The sequence below is a fragment of the Agelaius phoeniceus genome, chromosome 2, assembly GCF_051311805.1.
Source record: "Agelaius phoeniceus isolate bAgePho1 chromosome 2, bAgePho1.hap1, whole genome shotgun sequence".
In the NCBI taxonomy this organism is placed as follows: domain Eukaryota; kingdom Metazoa; phylum Chordata; class Aves; order Passeriformes; family Icteridae; genus Agelaius; species Agelaius phoeniceus.
In genome coordinates this window covers 5,510,262-5,536,321 of record NC_135266.1, presented here as the reverse complement: position 1 = coordinate 5,536,321, position 26,060 = coordinate 5,510,262, and the positions used below count along the sequence as shown (strand labels likewise).

General features: G+C 49.2%; 1 protein-coding gene across 1 annotated transcript; it reads left to right on the top strand.

Annotated features, from left to right (window-relative positions):
• The first annotated feature begins 3,100 nt into the window (after nucleotides 1–3,100).
• On the top strand, nucleotides 3,101–25,701 carry LOC129135113 (cystathionine beta-synthase-like). Its single transcript, XM_054655021.2, has 16 exons — nucleotides 3,101–3,142; nucleotides 5,279–5,421; nucleotides 8,192–8,298; nucleotides 10,257–10,391; nucleotides 11,399–11,478; nucleotides 12,850–12,981; nucleotides 13,873–13,942; nucleotides 15,407–15,498; nucleotides 17,485–17,610; nucleotides 19,193–19,277; nucleotides 20,807–20,912; nucleotides 21,411–21,482; nucleotides 22,644–22,778; nucleotides 23,322–23,430; nucleotides 23,742–23,826; nucleotides 25,604–25,701. Exons 1-16 carry the CDS (start codon nucleotides 3,101–3,103, stop codon nucleotides 25,699–25,701), a joined length of 1,617 nt encoding a protein of 538 aa, XP_054510996.2.
• Nucleotides 25,702–26,060: the final 359 nt, after the last annotated feature.

Sequence of the window (26,060 nt, the reverse complement as noted above, 5' to 3'; positions counted from 1 at the left end):
CTGACCAGATCACACCTGAGCCTTCAGCCAGGGATTGGGACAAGTTTTGGGACACAGGTAAGAGTTTTGGTCATCAGAGAGGACATATCTTCACTTTGTGATCTAAACCTGCACTGGAGGCAGTGGGGGGAGATGTTTGCACTGGATGTTGCTCCTCTCAGCCATCCCTGGCTGCAGTCCATGGCTGTCCTTTCTCCTCACACCCCACCCAGCCTGTGCTGATGGATGTCACTGAGGCTGCCAGCAAGGGACCAACTCAACCAGTGCTGTGTCAAGGCCTCCAAAATTCCTGGATTCTCCCCATCCTTTGGTGCCATTTCAGGCCATCTGCTGTCTCGTTTTGGGGGTTCTACACTTCAGGCAGTTTTCAAAGTTACCTTCAGAGCCACTGTGGGGTTTTTGACTGCTATTAATGTAAATATGAATCCAGGCTCTGAGCACAGAAATGCAGTGATTTGAGAGTGTTTAGTAATGGAAGGAGGGCATTCATGCCATTCCTGCAGCAGCAGGAATTGCCCAGCCCTTGAGGAGACACAGAAGGCATTCTCCAGCAGAAAGGGGTGTAGATGGTGACAAGTCAAAGGCCAGCCCTGGCTTCTTTGTTCCCTGGGTGTCTAGAAAATGTGTCTGCATTCACTTTGGGTGAGAGAACAAATGAAAACCCCATTCTTGACTTATTTTTGTATCAGATGTCAGGGAAACCGAACACAGTGAGGAGAATGCAACCTCATTTTAGAAGGTGGGAGCCAGCAATGCTCTTCCTTCCATGAAGCCCTCCTGATCCAGGGCTGGAGGGGAGAGGGGGCTGGTGTGGTGAGGCCCTGCAGCCCCAATAATTTCACCCTCCTGCCTTGTCCCTTTCCACCCCACAATGATTATGGTAGAGATGGGCATCACCAGGAAAAGGGAGGGGAAAAAAATACACTCATAAATCTGTTTTGCCGGCTGTTGATTTTTTATCTTTTTTTTGGAGGGGGTTAGGGTTGGGATTGGAAGTGCTTGAGAAGGAATTTTATGTTTGGATTTAGATGCTTATTATTTTTTACTTATATTATAATCTTATAAACTGTGAGCTCTATAGTATTTCACTAACAACTTACAAAATGGTTCTGTATCTATCTCTACAAGGTCTTCTAAGGAAAAACTATCTAATTAAGAAATGACACTTAAATTATTTTTACTTTTAATCTAATAACTAATTACTTATGTCTTGCAAAGCAGACTTTTTTGTCTAATTACAAAATATTACTTAAACTTATGAAGAAGAAGGTGAAGAAGAAGGATTAGCTACTGCTCTAAAACTTCTAGCTCTAAAAAACCATCTTCTATAGTTTTACATATATTATAAAACTTTATATTCTAAAACGATATTCTATAAACTATATTCTATAAACTCTATAGTCTAAGACTTTAAACTCCAAGTTTTCTACTATGTGATATCACACACTTTTATTCAAACTACACACTCATAATCTTAATGCTATTATTCATTTTTGGAAGTTTTCTCTACAGCTTCAGGTTAAATGTAGTGTTCTCTTGAGAGCCTGTGTCTTTCAACACAAAAAATCTAAAATTCTCAATATCTGGAATCCTAGCAGCCAGCATTTTGGGTGGTACCTGGTGAGCTCAGTTGTGAAAGCCTGCTGACCACCTCTGATACACTGTGGATTATCTCTTCTTTACCCACAGGTGACTTTTGCTCCTTCCCAGCTAATTAGATAAGTAAACACAGATTTGCTTTGGGAGATATACTCAAGGCCAGCATAAATCCTGGCTTGCAAGGAAATGAACCATTTTTTCCCCTTTAATCCCTCTCCATGAGCAGCAGTGGTGGGGACGAGCACTGGGAGGCAAAGTTTGCTGGGAGAGCTTTTGTTGGCTGCAGGATTTGGCATTTTGGGGTGACTGCCCTGCACCCTCATGGTCTCCTGCTGCTTTCTGAGGCTGGGGGTGCTGTCTCTGGAGAAGAAAAGGTGCCTGAGGGTCTGGTGTGGGGCTGGACCAGAGTTCTCTGTCTGCTTTAGCTGTGGGGCCAGGTTGCAACAGGAATTGTTGACCTCCGATTTCAGAGATGCTGTGGGGCCTCTGGATCAGGAGACAGCCACTCACCACAGGCTGTTCCACCCCTCTGGTGTTGCTGGACTAACAGTGTGGGGTGTGTTTCTGTGTTCCAGGAACAGCCCAGCCCTCAGGGACCAAACCCAGCCCCATCCAGCGTGGAAACCATCAGGGAATCACAGCACAGACCTCAGGCTGTCCTGCCAGGCTGCTGCAGAGAAACTCCCACCAGGAGGGTGAAAGGAGCAGGCAAGCAGGAGGAGGATGGCAGAAATGGTAATTAAGGCTGCCCATGGGCTCATATGTCAAACCACAAAGAATTCAGATAATCAGGACTCAGCCACAGCAGCGTGCTGGCCACAGTGTGAAATAGGTGTGTCTGTGAGCCAGGTCTCATAAGCTCTTAAAGATATATTTCACACCTAAGATAGCTCAGCTACCTTAGAAGGCATAAAATTAGCAGAATAGCTTTTGTGGCAGTGTTAGAAACAAAAAGGTTTTAAAGAAAGGGAAAATAACAAACTCTTTACAGAGAAAAACCGATCCAAGTGCAAGATGCCCTCCTGCCCCTGGTAAAACACCTCACAAAAGCCATTGATTTATCTGTTCTCTTCTTTTTCTAGTAAATTGCCCAAGCAGGACTTTTTGGCTCCTGCCCAATTAGCTATCCTTCAATTTGAGGTGAAGCCCTATGAAATATCTTTTCACCTAATTGAGGAGAGAAACTTCTGGGCTTATTTCCTTTTAAAGGAGATAGTTTTGTCACTCCACCAACAAAGAGCACAATTCTATAACTGTGAGCCACAGCTACTGGCAGGGAGCCCAGGGGCTGAGTGGGGACAGAGCTGTGGCTTTGTGGCCTGGAGGGGGAGATGAAGCTCCCCAAATAAACTGGATTTCCCATGTGGCAGCAGTTGTGGCCCTGCTGCAGGCAGTTCTCTGTGTTTAGAAATGAGATGTTTCTTCTTTGAGTCACTGGTTTGGTTCTGTCAGATGGCAAAATGATGTCCCTGTTCTCAGTCTGAAGTTAAATGCAGAAGGAATGTCCAGCATCATGTCTTTGATCATTTCTGCTGCAGCAAAGGTAAGGAAAGGGTCAGACTGGCTCTGATTGCAGAATGCACCACCACAGAGGTGTAGGGAGACAGGGCAGGCTAAGCAGCCTAACAGCAGCTCTCATCCTCAGTCTAAGTGAGACACAAGCCTCCATCCATGACCCTGTGGAGTTTCAAGGTCCCTTTATTCACTAATGGTTGAATCAAGGTGAATTCATTCTGTGAACAAGCCAGAAAAGGAACTTACAGATACCAAAACTCATGTGGTTTTTCTCCATGTGGTTTGTTTCCTTAGCACAGATGGGTGGTGGATGGATTGCAGAGAGGATCAGAGCAGAGAGGTCACACCAAACCTGCATGTAACTCTTTTCTGGGTTTATTTGTTTCTGCTATTGTTCAGTGGGAGATGCTGAAAATAAACTTTAAGCCCAGACTCCTCATTTTGTCTATATATGCACCAGCAACACAGAGAGAACAGCACAGCAAATTGCCTTCCTGCAGAGCACTGATGCCATCAGGGCTTGTGTGCTTAAAATCTGCTACCAAACTCAACCTCCTCTAACTTGTTTAACCCTTTACTCATTCCATTTTTTATCTGCTCTGCCTCCATAGCTGCTCCTGATAATTCCATTCTGCCTTAGTATTTATTGCTCATTATTTGCTGTGCCTTCTCCAACTCCCCCAGGATTTAGAGCCTGCTCTCAGCACCAGCCTCTTGTCTCATTTCCAGCCTGATGAATCCTCCTCTCTTTAAGCTGCTTTACTGTGGGGGTTGCTCAGTACTCCAAGCACCTTTGCTGCCCTTTGCTATTTTATTTTCATTGGTTCTTTTTTCTCAATTTTAATACACTTGGATGCCAGAGCAGAGGTGACCTCTAAGTGCCACCATCACCATAAAAGCACCCTCCAATTATTGCTGGATGGATTTACCTGCAGGTTCTTCACTGCTACGGTGAAAAAAGCTGTTCTTGACAAAATAATTAAATTAGGAGCATAAAATTTCCTAGTGGAGGTGATGGTTTTGAGATGGGGAAGAAGATCTGCTGGAGAAGATGCTCAGATTATGTATGGGATCTAACACACCACTCCAAAAGAGCAACTTTGTCATGGAATCATGGAGTCATGCAATTGCTAAGGTTGGGAAAGACTGTTATGATCATCAGGTCCAGCCATGAACCCACACCACCACGTTCACCATGAGTCTGTGTCCTCAAGTGCCACCTCCACAGGAGTTTTGAACACTTCCAGGGATGGTGCCTACACCACTTCACTGTGAATTCCCTTCAAATGCTTTACAACCCTTTCATGAAATTTTTTTCCTAATGTATATTCTCATTTTTTTTCAAATGTATAATCTCCCCTGGGGCAACTTGAGTCCATTTCCTCTTGCTCCCTTGGAGAAGGGACTGACACTCACCTCACTACAACATCCTTTCATCTGTTCATCTCCTTCCACCCCTACAACCTCCTTACCCACCTAGATCCATGTGGTTGCAGTGCCAGCAGGATGCTCCAAGCCACCCTCCCTTCACACCCAAATGCCATTTTTTTCCTCTTCTGCAGCTATTTTTCTCCCAGCTGTCTATGTGACTGCGGTCACCAATTGTTGTGTGTGTTTTGAGGGTCCCCAGGACAAGGTGAGAGATGAGAATTGACTCCAAGTTCTCAGAAGGCTGATATTATATTATTATATTATATTATATTATATTATATTATATTATATTATATTATATTATATTATATTATATTATATTATATTATATTATATTATATTATATTATATTATATTATCGTTTATCGTATATCGTATATCATATATCATATCATATATAATATCATATATCATATATCATATTATAAGAAAATTATGTACTAAAACTATACTAAAGAAAGAGAAAAGAGACACACAGAAGGCTGGAAAAGAATGAATAATAAAAACTCATGAATGAATAATAAAAGACTCAGAGAGCCCAACACAGCTGGCTGTGATTGGCCATTAATTAAAAACAATTCACATGCTGGGTAAACAATTCTCCAAATCACATTCCAAAGTAGCAAAACATGGAGAAGCTGAAGCTTCCCAGCTTCCCAGGAGAAGAAATCCTGGCAAGGGGATTTTTCAGAAAATGTGACAGTGACACGTGGCCTCTGTTTCCACCCCACAGGAGCTGAGTAAGAAGTGCCCCCTGGTGAATGGCAGGGGTGCCAGTGGTCAGGACAGCACCTGGATCCTTCCCAACTTGCCCAGCAAGTGCACATGGACAGCCACAACTCCTGCCAGCAAGTCTCCACACTCCTGTGTTCCCTTGTAAGTAATTCCTCCGTGCTGATTTCTTCAGGTGCTGCAGCTCAGCACCTTTTCCTGGAGGTTGTTGTTACACCAGGATGGTCATGGCCAGAAGCCAGCTGTTGTGTTAATGATGGTTTATATTCCAAATGGCAAAAGCAGCTTTTCTCTTTTGCCATCTCCAAGAAGACTTTTTTCACTCCCTTTTATTTTTGCAGAAGGATGTGGCTGGCTCTAGCCTCAGGCTCTGTGTTTTCCAGGGCATCTCCTCGTTTGGGGCATTTTATTTTAGATGGCTGAGAGGCCTTCACAAAAATGGATTACCAGGGCCTGGGCTTTTATATCAGCAGCAAATGGCCCCAGTGCAGAGAAAAGTGCTTGCTCTGAGCTGTTCCTGCCCTCACAGCAGCAGGTTCCCTCCCAGGGTGACGTGAGGGCCCAGACTAGTCCTGACAAGAGGTGCTTTAATGACCCTGCAAACCAGACACAGACAAGCTACTAAAGATAAGGCTGTCCCATAAATGTCAGAGGAACTGCAGACACGTCCTGCAGTGCAGAGATGTGAAACAGGGATCCAGCTCCAGTGACTGGAGTAAAACTCCTGGAATGCAGCCCCAGGGAGTGGAGGCCATGGGAGGTGCAGCACTGCTCTGCATGCTCATGCCTGACCATGTGCCAGGCAGGACAAGGCCAGGGCACAGCCACCAGCATGTGGGTAGCCCAGAGCAGCCTCTGGGTCTGGCCCATGCAGGAGGAAGGAATGGATGGAATGCAGAGCCCTTGAGCTGATCCAGCAAGCTGTGCATGGCTCAGTGCAACCCCTGCAGCTGGTGCCTGAGGAGAGAATCAGCTCTTTTCAGTCAAAATTAATTTTTTTTCCCCCCTCAATTATCATTCTGAGCAGGATAAAATTATATTTTTTTTAACAATTGAGCATCAGGGTGCCGTGGTGGTGCCAGTGGCTGGGCCCATCCCACCCCCAGATGGGAGATGGGGACACATTTCCCAAACACTGCTCTGGGAATGGAGTCTGGCTGTGGGGGCCCACACAGCCCTGCTGGGGCAGGAGCTGAACCATAACCCCCTGTGTAGCAGGGAAAAAACACACTGGGACCCATCACAGCTCTGCAGCAGGGCATGGAGAGAGAGGTGCTTTGGTTTCCCTGCTCTGGGTAAGCCACAGATGGAGCAAAAATCTCTGGACTTCCTGAGATTCCCAGGTGAAATCTGATTGAGTTCTGAGGGTAGAAGCAGAGGGAGGAAACAGGTTGTCATTTAATTAAGAACATAAAATATTTAAATTGTTTTGAGAGATACAGAGGTAGACTAGTTCTGCCACCCCTCGAGCTGGTTCTGACCCAGCATAACCTCAGCAGGAATCCTTTGCTTTGCCAGGACTGGTTTTCCCCTGGACATCTCAAGGAATAGCAGGCCATGACTAAAAGCTGGAATCTTAGGGGAAAACCATCCTTGTCTGCTGTCCTGAGCTGACATCAGCACCTGCAGGATGCAATCCAGATGTGCAATGAAGTAACTCAGGTCACCCTCAAGAGAGCCAGGCTCAGTTAAACCTCACCTGAAGGAGCCAAGGCTCAGCCCCACTGAAATAAATCCCTGAACATTTCAAAAGTGGCTTTTGGAGCAGCTGTGGGGGAAGCTCATTTATTGTGTTATTGCTTCACATTTGGCAGCACTCAGTGGTGCCTGAGATATCAGTGGGAGAGGTAACAGCACATCCCATCATTTCTGGGCTAGGGATGCAGGGAGCCTGGAACCTCTTGGTAGGAAAGACCTTCACTAAACCCCTGCACTCCTGCAGGGCAGGAGGTGTTTATATCACACCTACAGAATCCAAGGTTTTGTCTCACTGTGCTGTGTTGGAAATTGGGTGAGGAGAGGAGGAATGTTTTGGAACATTCTGAGTTGTGCGTGTGTTCCTTTTTACATATAGCTGTAGGTTAATAAAGTTTTTTTTCTTTATTTCTAAGCTTGAGCCTGCTTTGCTCTATTTCTGGTCTCACAGCAGACATTAAGGAGAATATATTTTCATGGGGGCACTGGCATTGCACCAGCATCAAACCATGACAGCTTGTGACCAGGATGTGGCCCAAAGAAACACAGCCCTCATCAATCTGTGAGAGAGCTCAGGGCTGTGAGCTCCCTGGCAAGGTGTCTTGGGCAATCAGGTGTTTTTCAGGCTGCTGTTGCTGTGGTTTTTGGCTTCTGCTGGAGCAAATCTGGGCAGCTGGATTTCACTAATGACAGAGCTGGGTTCAACTGTTTGCAAAACACCCCTCAGAACCCTCTGAGGTTTGGGCTTGGAGCCATCCTTGCAAGTTTGGCAGTCCTGGGCAGCAACACCTGGCCCAGAGGCAGCTGGAAATGTGGGGAGCAGAGATGGGGCTGGGCAGGATGGGGAGAAGAGGAGGATCCTTGTGCTGTGTCTCCTGGTTTTCTCACCCACAGCATAACATCCTAAGGCTTGCCAGCATCTTCTCACTCATTACAGATCTGGCCTAGGGTTTTGCAGAGCAAGGCATTTCAGAACAACCTTGAAAATTAATTAACTTTTTATGTAAAAAAAACCCCTAATAATTCATCATGGAGAACTGTAACTAACTCCTGGTGCCACTAATTGTCGACGGGGACTTTTTCTCTTGGAGCTGGGCTGTGTTTTGGTGGCCTTGATAAAGTTGTTGAAACCTCACTCAGATTTTCTCTTGGTTCATGTTGCACAACAATAGTTTTGATTTGATTTTTTGTTTGTTTGTTTTTCCCTGCATTATTTCAGGACAGAAGAAAAGAAGATCTTGCCCAATATCCTCAAGAAAATTGGCTGCACCCCAATGGTCCAAATCAACAAGATTGGGAAGTCCTATGGGCTCAAGTGTGAGCTCTGTGAGTGTCCCCTTCCCAGCAGGTTTTTGCATGCCATGAGGTGAGGGTGAGGGGTGCTGGAGGGGGGCTTCAGAAGAGGCTCTGTGACAGGAACAGAGACGGGCAGGGGCAGATATGGCTCATGTTGGGCTCTCCTGCTTATTAGGCAGTAATTTTTTGTGCCAAACAGGAGGTTTCAAGCAGCAATGAGCAGGGGGGCAATGGTAGTGAGGCATCTCTCCTGCCAGATAACAGCAGCATAAGCTCAGAGCAGACCTGGCCCAAATTTGGGGGTGGATCTAAGTCCTCTCCCTAAGGAGATGTTTGCTGGTGCTGTCTCATGTAAGGCTTGGCTTTAGGCTGGTCCCCTACAGTCACAAGGGTGATAAACTCAGATCTGTGCATGTGGACTTTTCAGTCTCCTTTCCTCTAACTCCTAACCCTGATAATTAATTTGATCCAAATTGGGCAGAAAGGCAAATTCTGAGAGGCAGAAAGTGCCAAAAGTGTCACACAGCTGAGTAAGGAGGGACTTGCTGAGCACTCATGGCACAGCAGAGCCCTGCAGTGCTGTGTGGCACCTGGGAACCACAGAGTTTTTTATGAAATAACTATGATTAAATTAAATAACTATAAATATCTATAAGGGCAGCCAGACCCCACTGAGCATAAAGACACAGGGAAAGCACCCTGGGCTTTCCCACCTGATCCTTTCTCAGCATCTGGGATCCTTGGGCCACCAGCCCTGCACCTCCACACTGAAAAACCGAGGATGGTGTTCCCCTGAGATTCCAGCTTTTAGTCATGGCTTGCCATTCCACACTGCACTGCCTCACCCTGCCCACAACGAGAGCTGAGGGGACACCAGGACACCATGGAGGTGCGAGGACAGATGTGCAGTGCCTGGTGCACCTCTGGAGTGTGTCTGGCTGGTGCTTGAGGTGCTGGGAAAGCCAGGCAGATCCCATTTTCTGGGATGGTGTCTCCCTCCCCTGGCACAGGAGGGGAAGCAGAGCAGAACAGGCAGAGCAGCTCCACAGTCCTGTCTGTGCCAGCACAGAGCCCCTTCCCAGCAAACACAGGAATGAAAGGAAGCAGCTACAGCTGGATGGGATTGCCTGGTGTTCTCTGTGCCCCCAGGGACCCTCGTGCAGCTGGAGTTGTGGCACTTTGCATTATGAAATGTAACGATGAGCACAAGATTTCCTTTTCCTGTTCAGGCTGCTCAGGTACAGGGCTGATTTCTCAGCCTCAGGTCGCTGTGTCTGCCAGGGTGAAGGGAAAAACACCCCTGGAAATCCCAATTTTTCCCTGTTGTCCATAAAACAGAGCTCAGTAGCTCCAGTTCAGCTGCAGATGTTCATCAAAGCCTTGGTGAGAAGAATGCTGTGGTGTGGAGACCCCAGTGAGGACTCAGATGTGCTTTGCATTGCAATCTGAACGTACCTTGGAAACTTACTTGGTTTGTTGCTAGCTCAGTGAAAGAAACTCTCATTTGGCCTGACACTTGAAAATGTTCTTTCTGTTTGGGATTTTTTATGGCACCTCAGTCAGGACTACAGATCACTGCAAAAGGGGAGCTTTTTTAGATATCTGTTAAAAACCTCAATGCCCCAGGATAGACAGTGAGGCCCTGCTGCTAACCCTTGCCCACAGAAGAGTCCTCAAGGGGTGTTGTGCCAGTGTGGGACCTCCCACCATGCAGTCACCATGCCCAGCTGATTTTAAACCCATCCTGGGCTGTCCAGGTTGGCTTCAAACCCATCCAGGGTGGAGGAAACATGGGGGAAAGAAGGACTCTGTGCTGATGGATAATCCCAGAAGAGCAGGTGGTGGATGCAAAGGGCATCCTGCATCCACCATCTCCTTTCCCCTGAGCAAAGCAAAGTCCTGCAGAGGAGGAAGAGGTGTCCTAACACTGCAGTGAGGCCTGGGGGAGCTGGTGCCTGATGGAGTGTCCCCTTTTTTTCCCTTTCCAGTGGCAAAATGTGAGTACTTCAATGCTGGGGGCAGTGTGAAGGACCGCATCAGCCTCAGGATGGTGGAGGATGCAGAGAGAGCTGGGATTATCAAACCAGGGGACACTCTGATTGAACCCACTTCAGGAAACACAGGTGGGAAGGGCAGGGGTGCTCCCTCTGCCTGAGAACTGGGCAGGGGGCAATTTCTGAGGAGCAGGGATTTGCATTTGGGGTTACAAGGTTGGGCTCTGGCTCCATCCTCCCCTCAGCTCCCCTCCTGGTGGCCACGGGCTTCCTGGGATGCTGAGGTGCTTCCTTGCTGAAATTCCTGAGGGTCCTGTGAGGGTCCCACACCTGCACAGGCGTGCCTGGAAGGTCTCCTTGTACCAAGGCCAGACAGCATCAGGAGCTGGGGCAACTCTGGGTGTTTTCAGGCTGGGAAGCTTTTGAATTCTCAGAGATTCCCAGACACCATTCCCCTGAGGGGTTGGAACAGAATTCCTGTGATTTTTGGCCTTGTTGGTGTCCTTGTCACCCCACCACACTGTGTCACCCCAGGGGGGTCTGTGCTTCCCCAGAGCTGTGTCCCACATGGGTCACACTGGCTCCCTGCCTGCCTGGGGCAGCTGGAATGGCACCAGGCTCCCTGCAGCCCCTGGCAGGGCCAGGCTGCTCCTTCCTGCTGCCTCACCTTCCTGCTCTAGCTGGGAGCAGCTGGCTCCATCCATCACCCCAGTGAAACTGGAGCAGAGGTGCCATGGAGTGATGTGCAGAGTCCTGTCTGTCTGTCCCCCACAACTGAGGGGGAGGGGAAGGCACTCCTGAAGCAAAACCACCTCTCTCCTGTGTAACCAAACCCACAGAAAGGTGGCTGAGCCTCCGTGGGAGGAAAAAGGCTCTACCCATTCTCTCAGTGAGAATGAGGAGCTCCTGGGAGCAGGAGTGATGCTGCAGCTCCACTTGCCTGTCAGCCCATCCTCCCACCCTCCCTGGTGCTCCCAGCACATCCCAGGGGGCTCGTGGAGGATGCTCTCACCTGTGGCTGGTCAGTGACCCCTCCATGGCTCCATCCAGGAGAGAGGAGCGTGGGCAGGGTCACTCTTGCCAAATTGCCAAATTCTGGTGGTGCCAACCACTTCCCTGTGCTCCCCACCCCACAGGGATTGGGCTGGCACTGGTGGCTGCACTCAAGGGTTACCGCTGCATCATCGTCCTGCCAGAGAAAATGAGCATGGAGAAGGTCAGAGCTCTCTATGGTTTTACCCCACAGCTAGGGAACTTCCTTCCTTTCTTCCTTCCTTCTTTCTTTCTTTTTTTCCTTTCCTTTCCTTTCCCTTTCCCTTTCCTTTCCTTTCCTTTCCTTTCCTTTCCTTTCCTTTCCTTTCCTTTCCTTTCCTTTCCTTTCCTTTCCTTTCCTTTCCTTTCCTTTCCTTTCCTTTCCTTTCCTTTCCTTTCCTTTCCTTTCCTTTCCTTTCCTTTCCTTTCCTTTCCTTTCCTTTCCTTTCCTTTCCTTTCCTCCCTGTAGCCCTTTAAAAGCCAACCACACACTGCCACAGCTGCTATTCAGAACTTTGCCTCTTGAGGGGAAAAAAGCAGCCTGTGGTGGCCTGGTGGCTGCCTGGTGTCAGAAGTGCAGCTGGGATGGTGAGATAGCCAAACACAGTGTGTGGGTGCAGGGGACAGAGCAGGCTCTGCTGCATGTGAAGCACAGCAGGAGAGGCAGGCAGGGCTACCCTGCCAGTCCTGCTCACTGCCCCTCTGACATCTGACAGGTCCCTTGGCCTCTCTGTGTGTTTATGGTTTTCTTTCACCTGGGGACACTCAGAGTTGCCTGAGCTGTTTCTCAGGGTAGTGTCTCAAGTCACTTGCACGAGAGCTGATGGTCAGGTGAGCAGAGCATCCTGGAGATGGCAGAAATCCCTCACTGGTGAGCCAAGAGCCTCACAGACAGCTCAGCTTGAACTCCTGCCAGTGCAGCCAGACATGCACCCTGACCTGGCTCAGGACTGAGCCCTTCTCAAAAGTGTCACCCTCAATTCAACCCAAATCTCACCCAAGCTCGGTCTGGGTCAGATGCCACCTCCAGCTGCCATGGCTTCATCTCCAGGTGTCCCAACACTCCCCTGTCCCACTGACAGCCCCATCTTCCAGAGGAGACACCCAGGGCTGATTGCTCCTTCCCTGATTTTGGTGAGAGAAGAGAAGGGACTTTGGGCAAAACCAGCTTCTTTATCTCCCCTTTGCATGCTGGGGCTCCAGTCCCAGCACACAGGAGACCCTGTTCCCTGTCCAGCTCCCTCTGCCCTTTTCCTCTGGCCCCCAGGAGCAGCACACTGTCACCTCCCTCCACCCTGTCCCCATCCTGCCCTCCAAGTAGGACAGGGCACGAAGCCAGGCTCAAATCCCTGTGCCAGCTTCAGGCAGGAGGCCCTGAGCTGCTGGAGCTTGTCAGAGACAGCAGAGTCCAGAATTGGACATTGTATCTCCACATGATAAATGCCTCCCACATGCAAAGCTGCTCTGGCATCTGGCACTGCCCTGAGCCTGCAGGGTCAGGTTACCCCCCCTGAGTGGGATCAGCTGTGTGCAGCTCCTCTTTGCCCTCCCAAAGGTTGATATCCTGAAGGCCCTGGGTGCTGAAATCGTGAGGACGCCGTGCACTCGCTTTGATGCCCCCGAGTCCAACGTCCGCGTGGCCTGGAAGCTGAAGAGTCAAATCCCAAACTCTCACATCCTGGACCAGGTAAAGGCCATCCCTCCACTGGCTCCCTTTCCCAGGAGGGTTTATAGGGTGCCCTCCAAGTGTGCCTGTTTTTGGGGGCTCTATTTGGACTGGCAGATTTCGTCAGTGTTTTATGGCATTTGAAATTTAATCGCCCCTCTGCAAAGCTCAGGGGGACAGAATAAGGGGCACTTCCAAACCTGCAACACTTCTGCCAAAGCCTGGATGTGGGTGAGGCTGGGTTTTCTTGCACAATTCAAAGACTCCTCAAATTGCTTCAGATTTAACTTTGACCTGAAAAAAACCCCCACTTTTTAAGCCTGGCTAGCAGCCTCAAAAATAAACCTCATGCTGTAAAGGGCAAACCCTGGTGACTCATGGCAGAGGTTCCTGCAGGGAACTTGGTCCACGTGGGACCAAGGAGGGCACTTGGTCTGACCCCTGAGTGAGGAGCCCCTGGAGTGCAGGAAAATCAGGCATGCTCCTTCCTTCTGAGAAAAAAGTAGCTCAAAGACTGGATGAGCTTTTCAGCTCATATTTTTGGTCCATGGGTGTGAACGTGGGGTGCACAAATATCAGTGCTGCAAAATCCCTCTGTGCATGAGAGCTGATTGATGATCAGTACAGCTTCTCCAGCCTCTGAACCATCCCCACACCTAAGGGGCGCCAAGTGCTGGACAGTGAGTGTTTGTGGGCACCCTTAACCTCCCAAGTGGGCTTGGAAGTCTGTGCCAAAGTGACAAACAGGAGGAACACCAGTGAGCTGTCCTGGTGGGGTGGGTTTCCCCTGGGCAGGGAGAGCAGGGGGCAGCTGCATGCTTTGGGTACAGCTCTGTCAGGAGCTGTTGCTGGTTTGGTATTTGACCTGCTCTTCACAAGGTAATCCCTGCTGTTCTCTGCTGGAATAAACAGTACAGAAACCCCAGCAACCCCCTGGCCCACTACGACACCACGGCCGAGGAGATCCTGGAGCAGTGTGAAGGTACTGTCTGTGCACAGGGCTGCAACCCTCTCTGAGAGGCTTCATTTACATCATTTATTGACCTCAATGTCTAGAAACAGCCCAAAGGGCCTCTGGAGGGGCAGGCAGTATTATCTTAATAACACTGACACACAGAGTGTAGCAACCTCTCCTAATCCACCCCAGATCCACCTCAGCCTGCAGGGCTTCCTGGCTCTCTCCTCCCATTGCAAAACCTGGGGGAGGACACCAGAGGCTTAAGGAGCTCAAATTGTACCTAAAGGAGACAGAACATGCCTCATGGTGGCCACAGTGACCTGCCAGCTGGGAACACAAGAGGTCCCACGAGGCCTTGGAGGGGAATATAAATCCTCCAGGGCATGGCAAGGTTGGTCTGATCCAGCACTCTCATCTGCAAATCAAAACAGACTGAAACCTCCCAAACCAGTGCCATTGGAAGTGAGGGCTGGGGGAGGATAAAGGGCTGTCCCAGTCCATGTTTGTGCAGATAGAAGTGACATTTATTGCCAGTTCTGGGAGCACTGTAAAGCATGACCAGGACTTGAAGGATTTTAACTGGAGAGCTGTTATCAGAGCTGTAAAGCAGTCAGGTATCAATGGGAACAAGAGAGTCCCAGCCTTGCCCCCACCACAGTGTCAGGGTTTGCTCCAGCTGGCTGCCAGCTGTGGGTTGCAGGTCCCAATGCAGCTGCAGCACCAGGTTTTGAAGGCCAGACTCCAATTCTGCTCCTTCCAGCCCTAAATCTGTAAAATGTCAGCCATGCCAGTGGGGCAGCATCTGACAGAGGCAGGTGCCAGGGCAGAGCTCAGCCCTGCCTCCCCTGTGGATGCCAGCACAGGCTGGAAGGTTGTGCCTGTTAGTGATATTAATGTGTGTGGCTTGCTTTGATATGCTGTGGTTTGAAGGGGTGGATGTGCTGAGATATTCCCTCCCCTTTAAGCCACAGAATCACAGAATATCCTGAGTTGGAGAGGACCCACAAGGATTATCAAAGTCCATCTTGGGGTCCTGTACACCTAAAAAGTCACACCATGTGCCTGAGAGCATTGTCCAAACACTCCCTGAGCTCTGCCAGGCTGGTGCTGTGACCACTGCCCTGGGGAGCCTGCTCAGTGCCCAGCCACCCTCTGGGGGAAGAACCTTTCCCTAATATCCAACCTAAACCTCCCCTGACATATCTTCATGCTGTTCCCTCTGCTTAGTAGATGCCAAAGATGCAGAAATCATGGAGAGCTGCAGTGAGGGATCTGGAGGTCACCTTCAGCTCCCTCAGCTTGCAGGATCACCTGAAGCTCAGGTCCTGCAAGCTCATCTGAGCTTCTGCACAGGACCAGGCTGTGGCCACCAGCATGGCCTCTGCCTGAGCTCTGCTCACAGGGGTTCTGGGGGACACAGGGCTCTGAATAAAGGGGAGATCCTGCTGTGCTGAGCCCTTGGAAACCTCTCTGCCCCCTGGTCTGCAGGCAAGGTGCACATGGTGGTGATTGGGTCTGGCACAGGAGGAACCATCACTGGTGTGGCCAGGAAGCTGAAGGAGAAGTGCCCAGAGTGCAAGGTAAGGCTGGAGGCAGGGCTGCTGGGGTTTTCATGGAATCACAGAGTGATTTGGGTTGGAAGGGACATTGGGGATCATCCCATTCCACCCATTATCCTGCCATCAGCAGGGACACCTTCCACCAGACAGGTTGCTCAGAGCTGGCCTTGAACAATTCCAGGGATGGGGCACCCACAACTTCTCTGGGCAACCCGTGCCAGGGCCTCACCACCCTCACAATGAGAGATTTCTTCCTATTATCCAATACAAATCTACCCTCTTTCAGCTCAAAGCCCTTCCCCCTTGTCCTGTCCCTCCATGTCATTTCCTACCTAACCCCATAGCTCACCTGAGGCAGCAGTTGCTGTCTGCACCTAAAGCTGTGTTGAGGGACGTGTGGTGTTGTGGGGTTCTCAGGATGAGGTGAGAGATGAGAATTTGACTCTATGTTTTTAGAAGGCTGATATTATTATATTATATTATATATACTATCTATGATATTATATATTATACACTGTATATATATATATATAGTATATATATAATATATACTATATATATTATATATAGTATATATAATATATTATATATACTATATATAATATAGTATATATACTATATATTATATATAGTATATATTATATAGTATATATATAATATATACTATATATAGTTTATTATATATACTATATACTATACTATACTATTATATTATATTACTATACTAAAGAAAGAGAAAGGATACATCAGAAGGCTTAACAAGAATGAATAATAAAAACTCATGACTGACTCCTCAGAGTCCAACACAGCTCATGGTGATTGGTCATTAATTAAAAACAATTCACATGGAACCAATCAAAGATGCACCTGTTGGTAAATGATTTCTAGACTACCTTCCTAAGCAATCAGATAATTATTGCTTTCATTCTTTTTTGAGGCCTCTCTGCTTCCCAGATGAAGATCCTAAACAAAGAGGATTTTTCAGAAAATATCATAGTGACAGGGAGGCACCTCAACCCAGATACAAAGCTGTAAATATCCAGGGAAAATCACCAGAAATCCCCATCAGCCAGCACAGCTAGGTCCAGAAAGGATGTGTGTATCTGCAGGTTGGAGCTCACTGCTGGCTTCACCTAGAGCAGTTTAAGGAGCTCTGGCACTGTCCTCAGGGAAGTGGCAGGCTCTGCCAAGGGGGTGATGACAAACACCTTGAGAGTGATAACATTTTCAGCCACCAGTCACTTCTGCAACAGCTGAAGGCTACCTAGGATCTATTTAAGAAGACAGTGAAAAACAGCACCCTTTTATCCTGGAAGCTCTCCATGCTGCCAGCAATTAGGAATATTAATGAATATCAGGGGGAGGAAACACTGCTGATAAGTGTGAGAGACAACTGCTCACTTTGAAAATTTAAAAAGATTTATTAAACCTTGACAAAAATACAACAAAGGACTGCATAAGGAAAAAGCTGCAGTGCTGGGAACTGCCCCTCATGCACACCACATGGCCAGTTCATCTTCAGGATGGATGCTCAGTCTTTTATACCCCTGGGGGCTGCATCAGCCAGCCCTGGCCCTCCCAGAGTCTGTCAGTCAGCTCTTCTGTGCCATTTATCAGTGCAAACTGCTTTCTTGTCCCTGGATTGGAGCTCAGGTGTTGCCATGCCCACCCCCTGAGCACCCCCAAGCTTTTCCATTCCCAGCTGCCCCATGCCAGGGACACCTGTGCAGCTTCTTTGTACCTGTCCTGGACAGCCCAGGCTGTCTGATGGCAACAATACAGGGGGGAAAGGGAACCGTGGGGAGAACAGAGGACATCTAAACCACAATAACATAACCATACATCACTAAAGCTTTTATTAATATTCACACAATAGTTAATTTTAATTGTGAGAGCCAATCATCTCATTATCCATCTATAAGGGTGTGGGTAACTTTTCCTTTGAGTTTTGTGCTTGGCAGTTTCTGAATTCCCATTTTGGTTTGACAAAATGCCTTTCCCTCCCAGATCATTGGTGTGGACCCTGATGGCTCCATCGTTGCCCTGCCCAGCGAGATGAACAAAACCAACACCACAACCATCGAGGTGGAGGGCATTGGGCACGACTTCATCCCCACTGTCCTCGACAGATCTGTGAGTAACCCTGAGAGGAGGGGCCTCTGCCTGCTCTCTGCCATGGCATCCAGCTGTCAGGACCACTCAGTGCAAATCTCCAGCCACCCAGTGCAAAACAACAACTAAATCAATTATTTAGTGCACTACAACATCCAGCCTGCTCCCAAGGCCAGAGGTGTGGTGGTCCTGAGGTATCTTCCCAGTGCAGAACAAGCTGTTGTGGGGAGACTGAGTAACTCTGATTACAACTTGCTTTCTGAGTAACTCTGATTTACAACTGAGTAACTGATTTACTGATTTGCTCTGAGTAACTCTGAGTTACAACTGGCTTTTGGTTTTTTTAATTTAAGATTTCCTCAAATTTAAAATTTCCCTGCTAACGCACCAAAGAGTGTGGTAGGTTTCGGTGCTGGTCAATCACTAATGCATTCACTTCCTGCTGTGAGATAGGCAAAGCAGGCTCAAAACTTTAAAAGGGTATAAAAAAATTTATTAAAAGTGATTTAAAGAAAAAAAAAGGTAGTAAGAATCAAAACAAACCCTTCAGAACACTTCTTGTCCCCCCACAACCTTTTCTTTCTCACTGATAAAGTGTAAAGAAATAAACCCTAAAATTTCCAGTCAGTTTACTATCTTTAAAATAGTCTTTCTTCAGTTCACTTAGGGAGAGAAGTCCCTCTTGTTAAGGTTATGGAGACTTTTCCACTTTTCCAAGAGATAAAAAACATGTGTTTTTCACAGAGGTGTATCCAGCTTCTCAGTGGCTCAACAAACTGTCAGTTACACAAAAACCTTTTGCCTCACTTCCCTAAATTCCTCCCATGTCAAACAATGACACTGAGCCACAAGGAGAGGGCAGATAGAGGTGAAAAGCAGGCATTTAACACAGTGTGAGTGTCCTCAGCCTCACCATCGTTCAGATGTGCCCCTTTGGCTGTGGTCTGTGCTGAGGCTGCTCCTCATCACCTGCTCTTTCCTGAGCCTTCTGTGCCTCAGGCACCACACACAGAGAGCAGAAATCCCGCACCATGCACAGGCTGCACAACAAGATCCAAGCAAGACAGCAGACCATGAACCTTTCATCTCTTGTTGTCAAGTTCCCTCTCAGTGTATCAGCTGCCACAGAGCTTTAAATCCCTAACACAGGCTGCCTATATTGCCCTGGCTTCATTCTAGAAAGGTCCCTCATAGCCTCAGACCTGTGATTCTTTCTGCTTTCAGGTGTTGACTACATCCCTGTTGTCAGCACCTGGCTGTAGAGCTGTCACCTTAATAATCCACACTGATTCTTGTAGCTGGATCTCATTTTGGCAAATTCTGAATCATTCATGTACCCTGGGACATCATAAACACCCTTCCACATCCTAACTCTGGACCTGTCAGGCATGCCTAACTCTCCAAGGAAAGGGTGCTGGAAAGGTGTGGGTGTCTGCAAGGAGGAACTCCAGACCATGGATCTTCTGACAAATGCTTTCAGCAAGTGTGGAAGGCAGCTCAGAGCTGCCAGATGTTGTGGGCATCAGCACCATGGTGTGCCTCAGAGGGTCAGGGCAGCCTGAAGTGACGTTTCCAAGACTCATCCTCCTTGCTTTCCTTCCAGGTGGTGGATCAGTGGTACAAAAGCAACGACAGAGACTCGTTCCTCATGTCCCGCAGGCTGATCAGAGAGGAGGGCTTGTTGTGTGGTAAGCACAGTGCAGCCACAGCACTCTGTCCCCTGAACAAACCCTCTGAACCTCATCCTTTTGGGACCAAAACTCTCCAGAGGAGGTGCCCTCTGCATTCTTGTGTCTGCTGGGTCAGCAGGGCTGGAAGGCTGAGCCTGGGGCTGTGCAGAGGTCACTGCAGGCTCCAGAGGTGTTTCCCTCAGTCTGGTCTGGGCTCTGACTCACCAGCCACAGTAATTATAGAAGGAATAATTCTCTCCTTACTGGAGCACTTTTGCAGTGGAACTGGATCTTCAGGCAGTGTAGAGTTACAGAGGCTGAGGGGAGGATTAGTGGGGCTCAGGGCAGGACAGGTGGGCTCTGCCAGCAGCTCTGTGAGGCCGTGCTCGGTGTCACTGCCACACCAGAGGTGCCAGCTTTGGACCAGCAAGGTCTGGAAGCAAAGAAAGTGTGAGATGTTCTTACTGAGTATTGCTCCCCGTGCCAACAAGCTGAAAGTGATCCCACTGGCTTCCCAAAATGAACAGGTGCCCTCAGACAGACCCTGCCTGTACCCTGAGAGCCTCCACAGAGCATCAGCCTTGTTTTCAGCCTTCCCTGACGCCAGGCAAACAGACACAGGTTTGCACCCAGGAGCAGACACCACGTAGGCTCGTAGTTACAGCTGATAAAAGCCCTGAGCACTCATATCCAGGGAGTTTTGGAAAAGATCAGGCTATATATATGTAATGAAACACTTAAATGTTGATTTAACCTAGCAGGCAGGGAGTCACTGTGTTTCAACAGAAACCACTTGTTTGAACTCAACCATAATTTGTGAACAGCTTCGTGTTCCCTGAGCTGCATTTTTCAGGGCCGTTCCTCGTTTGTTTGAAAAATGTGACCCAGGGATAATTAACCTGCTGTAAAATACGTGCTGCCTTGAATGCAGGCTGTAATTGGCACACAGATAGTGGAATGTGTCTGACTTCCAGTGCTCAGACTGGTGCAGGAGGAATTGCCTCTGTAAAGCAGGGACCTGCTTTCCCTACGTGCAGCAAACCACATGCGTGCACACAGACACGGGCAGCATTCAGGCCTTCCCATCATGTTGGCCTGGTATTCCAAGCATGAATGAAATGTTTATGGGGCTTTTTTTCAGTCTTTACAGTGCCTTTAAAGCCAGTCTTTGGCTGCCAAGTATGTCAGCCAAAAGCTCCAGAACTGGCGTGGTTTCTGCTCAAGGTTAGGGAGGGTGGGCAGCACGTTCTGAGTGTCCCTGCATGGCACCTCTCAGACCTTGGTCTGCCCACAAGAAATCGTTCATGAAGTCCATGAGGTGACTTTCAGGCAGCCTCCAAAGCCCAAGAGCCACCATATGAACACATCCCACCAGTCCCTCCCTCTGCCTGGCCCTAAACCCTACAATGCTTTGGGGTTGATTGTTCTCCCATCCCAGCGTCCCAAGCCAGGTGCCACCTTATCTGGGGCAGCCTGTGCTTCCCACTGCAGGACAGTGGCCCTGGGCAGCCCTGACCCTTGTCTCGCTGTCCTTGGTGTCCCTGCAGGTGGCAGCTCGGGCAGTGCCATGTCTGTGGCTGTGAGAGCTGCCAGGGAGCTGCAGGAGGGCCAGCGCTGCGTTGTCATCCTGCCCGACTCCGTCCGGAACTACATGTGAGTGTCCTGCCCCTGCCCTGCTCCCAGCACCAGGGTGGGAGCTCCCAGGGCCTCCTGTGGCAGCAGCTGGGGCTCAGCAGAACCACCCCAATCAATCAAATGGCAAGGCACATGGAGTGAGCCCAGAGCTGGGAGTCTCCCTCGGGCAGGGAAAAAGCAAAATAAACAGCAGGGAGGAACAGCGCATCAGCGTGGCAGCCACCAGGGGATGGGTGTTGGGACACTTGGGGTTTATTTCCTCTCCTCTCTGACTCACTGCACAGAGCAGGACTCAGCCAAGCTGCACTTTCTGAGCCTGCATGCCTGAAGTGAGGAAGGCAAATAGCTGGCGTGTTTCGAAGAGTTACTGAGCACCCCATGCTCCTGTTGACCTTAAAAGGGGCTGAGAGCAGCCAGCTGCAAAAATCATGAGAGCCCCAGGGGCAGTGCTGTGGTCTGCTGCACAAAACTTCTTCTGGAAGCCTCACAGACTTGCTCTTTGTTGGTGATTTCTAGGTCCAAATTTGTGAATGATCAGTGGATGATAAAAAATGGGTTCCTAAATGACGCCCAGGAGCACAAGCCTTGGTAAGACAACTTCTGCTGGGATAAACTGTGCTGAGGGAATCAGCTTTCTGAGTCTGGAAATTGTTATCTTCAAAGGAAAATGTTCCTTTTTAGTGTTTAGGAAAAACACAGTAAAGTCCAGACCCCTCTGGGGAGGCTGTAATGCCAGCTCCTCTCTTTTGAGTGGTTATCTCTCAGCTCTCCAATCAAGGTCTATAAAGGAGCCATTTCTGTCCCAAAGTAGCTGATCCACTCCCACATGGCAGCCCAGGCCACCTAAACCCTCTGGAAACCTCTCTCTGCTCCACATCTGACATTCAAAGGACCACCAGGCTGCTGGGGAGGTGGGTCCCTGTTTTAGCTAGCCCCCTTTCAAACAGCTCTGCAGCTCTTTTCAGGCATAAACCAGAAAATTTTCACTTTCCAGAGCTGCTGGCCAGAAAAGCTGGCCAACTCTGCTGTCCCTTGGACACCATGGGGAAAGAGACCCCTCAGGGACAGGAAACTGCTGATGCCAGTTGATGTGTGGCTGGGCAGATGCCAATTGTTTAGAAAAGCTCATGGTCTCACTCTTAAAAGACAGCAGGTATTACTGATGTCACTTTCTCCTTTACCAAAAATTCTTGTAAAATATTTCCTAAAAACGTAACCCATTTCCAAGGCCTCTTGTGTCTGGTTAGAGTTGCTCTTGGCCTTTCCAGGCTCCAGCATTGCCTTTTCTGCAAGGACTCAGGGCTGAGATGGTTGGGAGCTGCTTGTGCTGCCCCACAAACCAGCTCAGCTTGTCCCTCATAAGTCACACGAGCATCTCTGCGAGGCTCTCTCCTGCAGGAGCTGCAAATGCTGCCTTGTGAGGACCAAGGATACAGAACAAAGGAGTGAAACTGGTAGGTTCACCCATTTTGAGCTTGAAGTGAAGCCCTCAATAGCTTCCTTGGATTCAGGACAGCTCAGCACCTTGCTGGTCTCATCCCTGCCTCTGGAGCTGCATGAACACTGGGCACAGGGAAAGCTTGGCTTCAACGAGACCTGGCCGTGGTGGCATTTCTGCTTTGGCTCTAGGAGCAGGGCTGGCTTTTCAGGCAGACAGACTGTCCCTCATCTCCTCTGGCCTTGTCCCCCTGCTGAAGGCCACAGCTGTGCAGCAGTCACAGCTCAGCACTGCCATTTGTCTCCCAACAGGTGGTGGAATATCAAGGTGCAGAAACTGAATCTCTCGGCCCCTCTCATCCTCCTCCCAGAAGTCAGCTGTCAAAAGGCAATTGAGATCCTCCAGGAGAAGGGATATGACCAAGCTTCTGTTGTTGCTGAGTCAGGGTAACTATTTCTGCTCACTGCAGATGGGCATTTGTGCAGAAAAATCAGTCATGATGAAGCTCAACTCCCATTTACTCATTCAGAGCTGGGGCTCTTGTGTTGGACTCTGATGCACAATTTTAAAAAGATCATCTGCCTCCTTGGGAAGATTCATCAATAAAACTCCTGTAAAAGACCCAGTTAAAGCCCAGTCCAGTGCCCACCAAAGCAGAAGATGCTGGGTCAGTGCACAGGCAGGGGGAGCCCAGGGTAGTGAGAGCTGGGGGGAAACCCACACAAATAAGCAGCTGGAGAGCCCATGGGTTTTCCTTCTCCCAGCTGCTAAATCCTGGACTGCAGCAGCAGATTTTAACTGCTGTGAAACCAACAGCTTGGTGAGGACAAAGACTTCCTTGTTCTGCCCAAGTGAGGAGAAACCTGGTGCCTCCCCCTGACTGCAGCAACAATTCAGTCCCTGATTCAACCAGAGCAGTTCAGCCCCTGCATAAAATGTGTGTTCCACCTCAGGTCTGACCTTCTGGAAAACTCCCTGTTCCCTTACAGGCTTATTTTGGGGATGGTGACCCTCAGCAACACCCTGAGCTCCGTGCAGGATGGAAATGTGGAGTTCTCAGACCCTGTCACCAAGGTCACCTATGACCAGTTCTCCAAGGTACCACTGAGGCTGGGGATGGTGTCAGCCTGGCTGGGGACAGGGACAGAGGGAGAGGGGCACCAGCACACCCTGGGGTGTGAGAGAAGCAGGGAGAAGAGAAGGCAGAGAGGAATGGGGAGGGCCACGGTGACATCTTGGAGATGAGAGTAAGGACAAGCACCTGTAAAAGCCCTGCAGAGCTTTTCCCACCAGGAGCCAAGCACTGACAGGGGATTTCATCCAGCTGGGGAATCAGCACCCTCCAAAATCAGAGCTCAGCCACTGCCAGGTGAAGTAAAAGGTTAAATGTTGAATTTTGTCCTGTTTAGGTCAGCCTGGAGGACAGCCTTGGGAAGCTTTCCTGCCTCCTGGAGAACGACCACTTTGCCATCATTGTACACGAGCAGATGCAGGGTAGGTACCTGCAGGAGCTCCCCACGGGCCTGGCACAAGTGTTTGAGAGGGGAGAGGGAAATTCTCAAGCTGATTGTGGCAGGTGTCAGTGCAGCTGCTGCACCTGTGCAGCCCCCAGAGGTTTCTGCTCTGCACAGAACTGGAACTGCCCACTCCTCACCCAGGACTCCTCCTGACACCACAGGGATGAGGGGAGAGGGGGCAAAGCAAGCAAGGGGGAAACTGGGGATCTCTGTAGAGTTCTGTAGCCCAGGGGCAAGGTCAGAAGGAGCATTTGGTAAAGCCAGGTAAAGCCTGGGTGGAATTCAGGCACCTGAGGTGAGAAAGCTGAGAAAAACTGGGGTGGGCCATGAGCAAGCCCTGTGGGTCATCAGGGGCACTGGGTGCAGCTGTGTGTGAGCCTGCCCTGGAGGGATGCTGTGCCAGCCTGGCAGCACCATTAAAGCAGGTTTTATTGGTTTTATTCTCAATGCCCTGCACAGCCACCTTCCCCCTGGTGTGCAAGGCAACCCAGCAGAGTCACCTGCAGCAGCATCAGGATTGCTGACACATCCGTGGCAGCAGGGATCACCCCTCGTGCCTCCTCTGAGCCAAAAAAGGTGTGGTGGGAGGTGCTGCTCAGCACACCTGGCCTGGCACACCTTTCCAGGGCAATTACACCAAAAGGAGCACAGATTTGACCTTGGCTGGGAAAAGTGAGCAACATGAAAAGCAGTCAGAAGAGCCAAGTTTAGCTCTTGTGAATCAGGGCTGAAGGGTGTAATTATGCTGATTTGGTGGGATTGCACACTGAGCATGCAGAGCATCCCTCAGGTGAGCAGTGGGTGGCTCCAGCAAGGGATGCCTGCTCAACTTGGGGCCTCCAAAACCCAAACATCCCAAAGCTTCCCTCTCCAGGTCCTGTTCCCCCAGAGCCCCATCAGCTCTGAAGCTTTGCAAGCCCATCCATGTTCCCACAACATGTTGCAAACAAAAATCTGTCACTCAAAACTGCCTTCGATGCACGTTTCCAAGTCAGTCACCAAAACTAATGCCAGGCAGAGTTTCCTTTCTCAGCTGTATTGTCATAAAATAAGGAATATCTCTTTTGTATCACGTTTTGATATAAATTAAATGGTATCAGCAAATTAAATGGCACCCATCAAAAAATATCAGCCAGGTGTCTGCAGCAGCTCTTGCTCTGATTTTCAAACAACACCCACTTGCTTTTCCAGAGCTGCTGTTTAATGCTGTCACAGTTACTCCCTTATTTATTACTTTCTTCCCACACCTTTGGAGCTTGCATTTTATCTTGTGTTTGGGCTCTGGTGGCCAGTTTTATTTTTATTTAAGAAAACATTTATCAGACAGTTAAAACAATTATTGAAGTGCTGTTTCATTAATGGTGGTGTAGGATGTTATGAGAACAGAGCAGAAAAGTGCCTGACTGCTGCTTTTAGAGAGTCTCATTAGTTTGCTCTGAAAAGTTCTGTGGTGACAGGAGCAGGGCTGGAACAGAGGTTGGCTTAAAACAACTGGGAAATTAAGTTTCCTGCTCTGGGAAAGGTGGGTTATTTGCAGCAAAAACCTCTCTGGAGTGATCACAGTGACCTGACTGAGGCTCCACCATCATTTCTGTGGAGGTAGAGCTCAGGCAGATGCTGTCCCTGTTAGGGTTTTCTTTTAATAAAAGAACAGCAGCCTCTGCACAGCTGGAAGGTGGTAAGGGTGGGGGTGGTGGTGGTGTTCTTTTTTTTTTTTTTTTTTGCCACTAAGCTGGAATTTTCTGTGCTTCCAGTCAGTGGGAATGGCAGCTCCTCCACGAAGCAGACGGTGCTTGGCGTGGTCACATCCATGGATCTCCTCACCTTTGTCAGCAGCAATGACAAGAAGTAGCAGAGCAGCTCGGCTGCCTCCCCCCCTCCAGCAGCTCCAGGGGTCCCCCTGAGCCCAAACCCCCTGGGCAAGGGAGCCTCTGGCCCAGTGCAGCCAAAAGTTTCTCAAAATGCCCAGGAGAAAATTGTGATGTGTTACATTTGTCTGCCAAACGCCACTCAGAGTATCACTAAAGAGGAGATAACTGAAGAAATTGTGTTTAACAGCCATGGAGCTGCCCAGGGCTGGGCAGGGAAGGTGGGAAGGTCAGCATGGGAAGGGGATGGTTGCTCCTGCCCAGGGTTCAGCAGGAGGAGCTCTGGTGAGTTTGGCAGCTGCAGGTTCCTGTGCAGTGCCCCTGGTGCAGCTGCTGAGGGCTC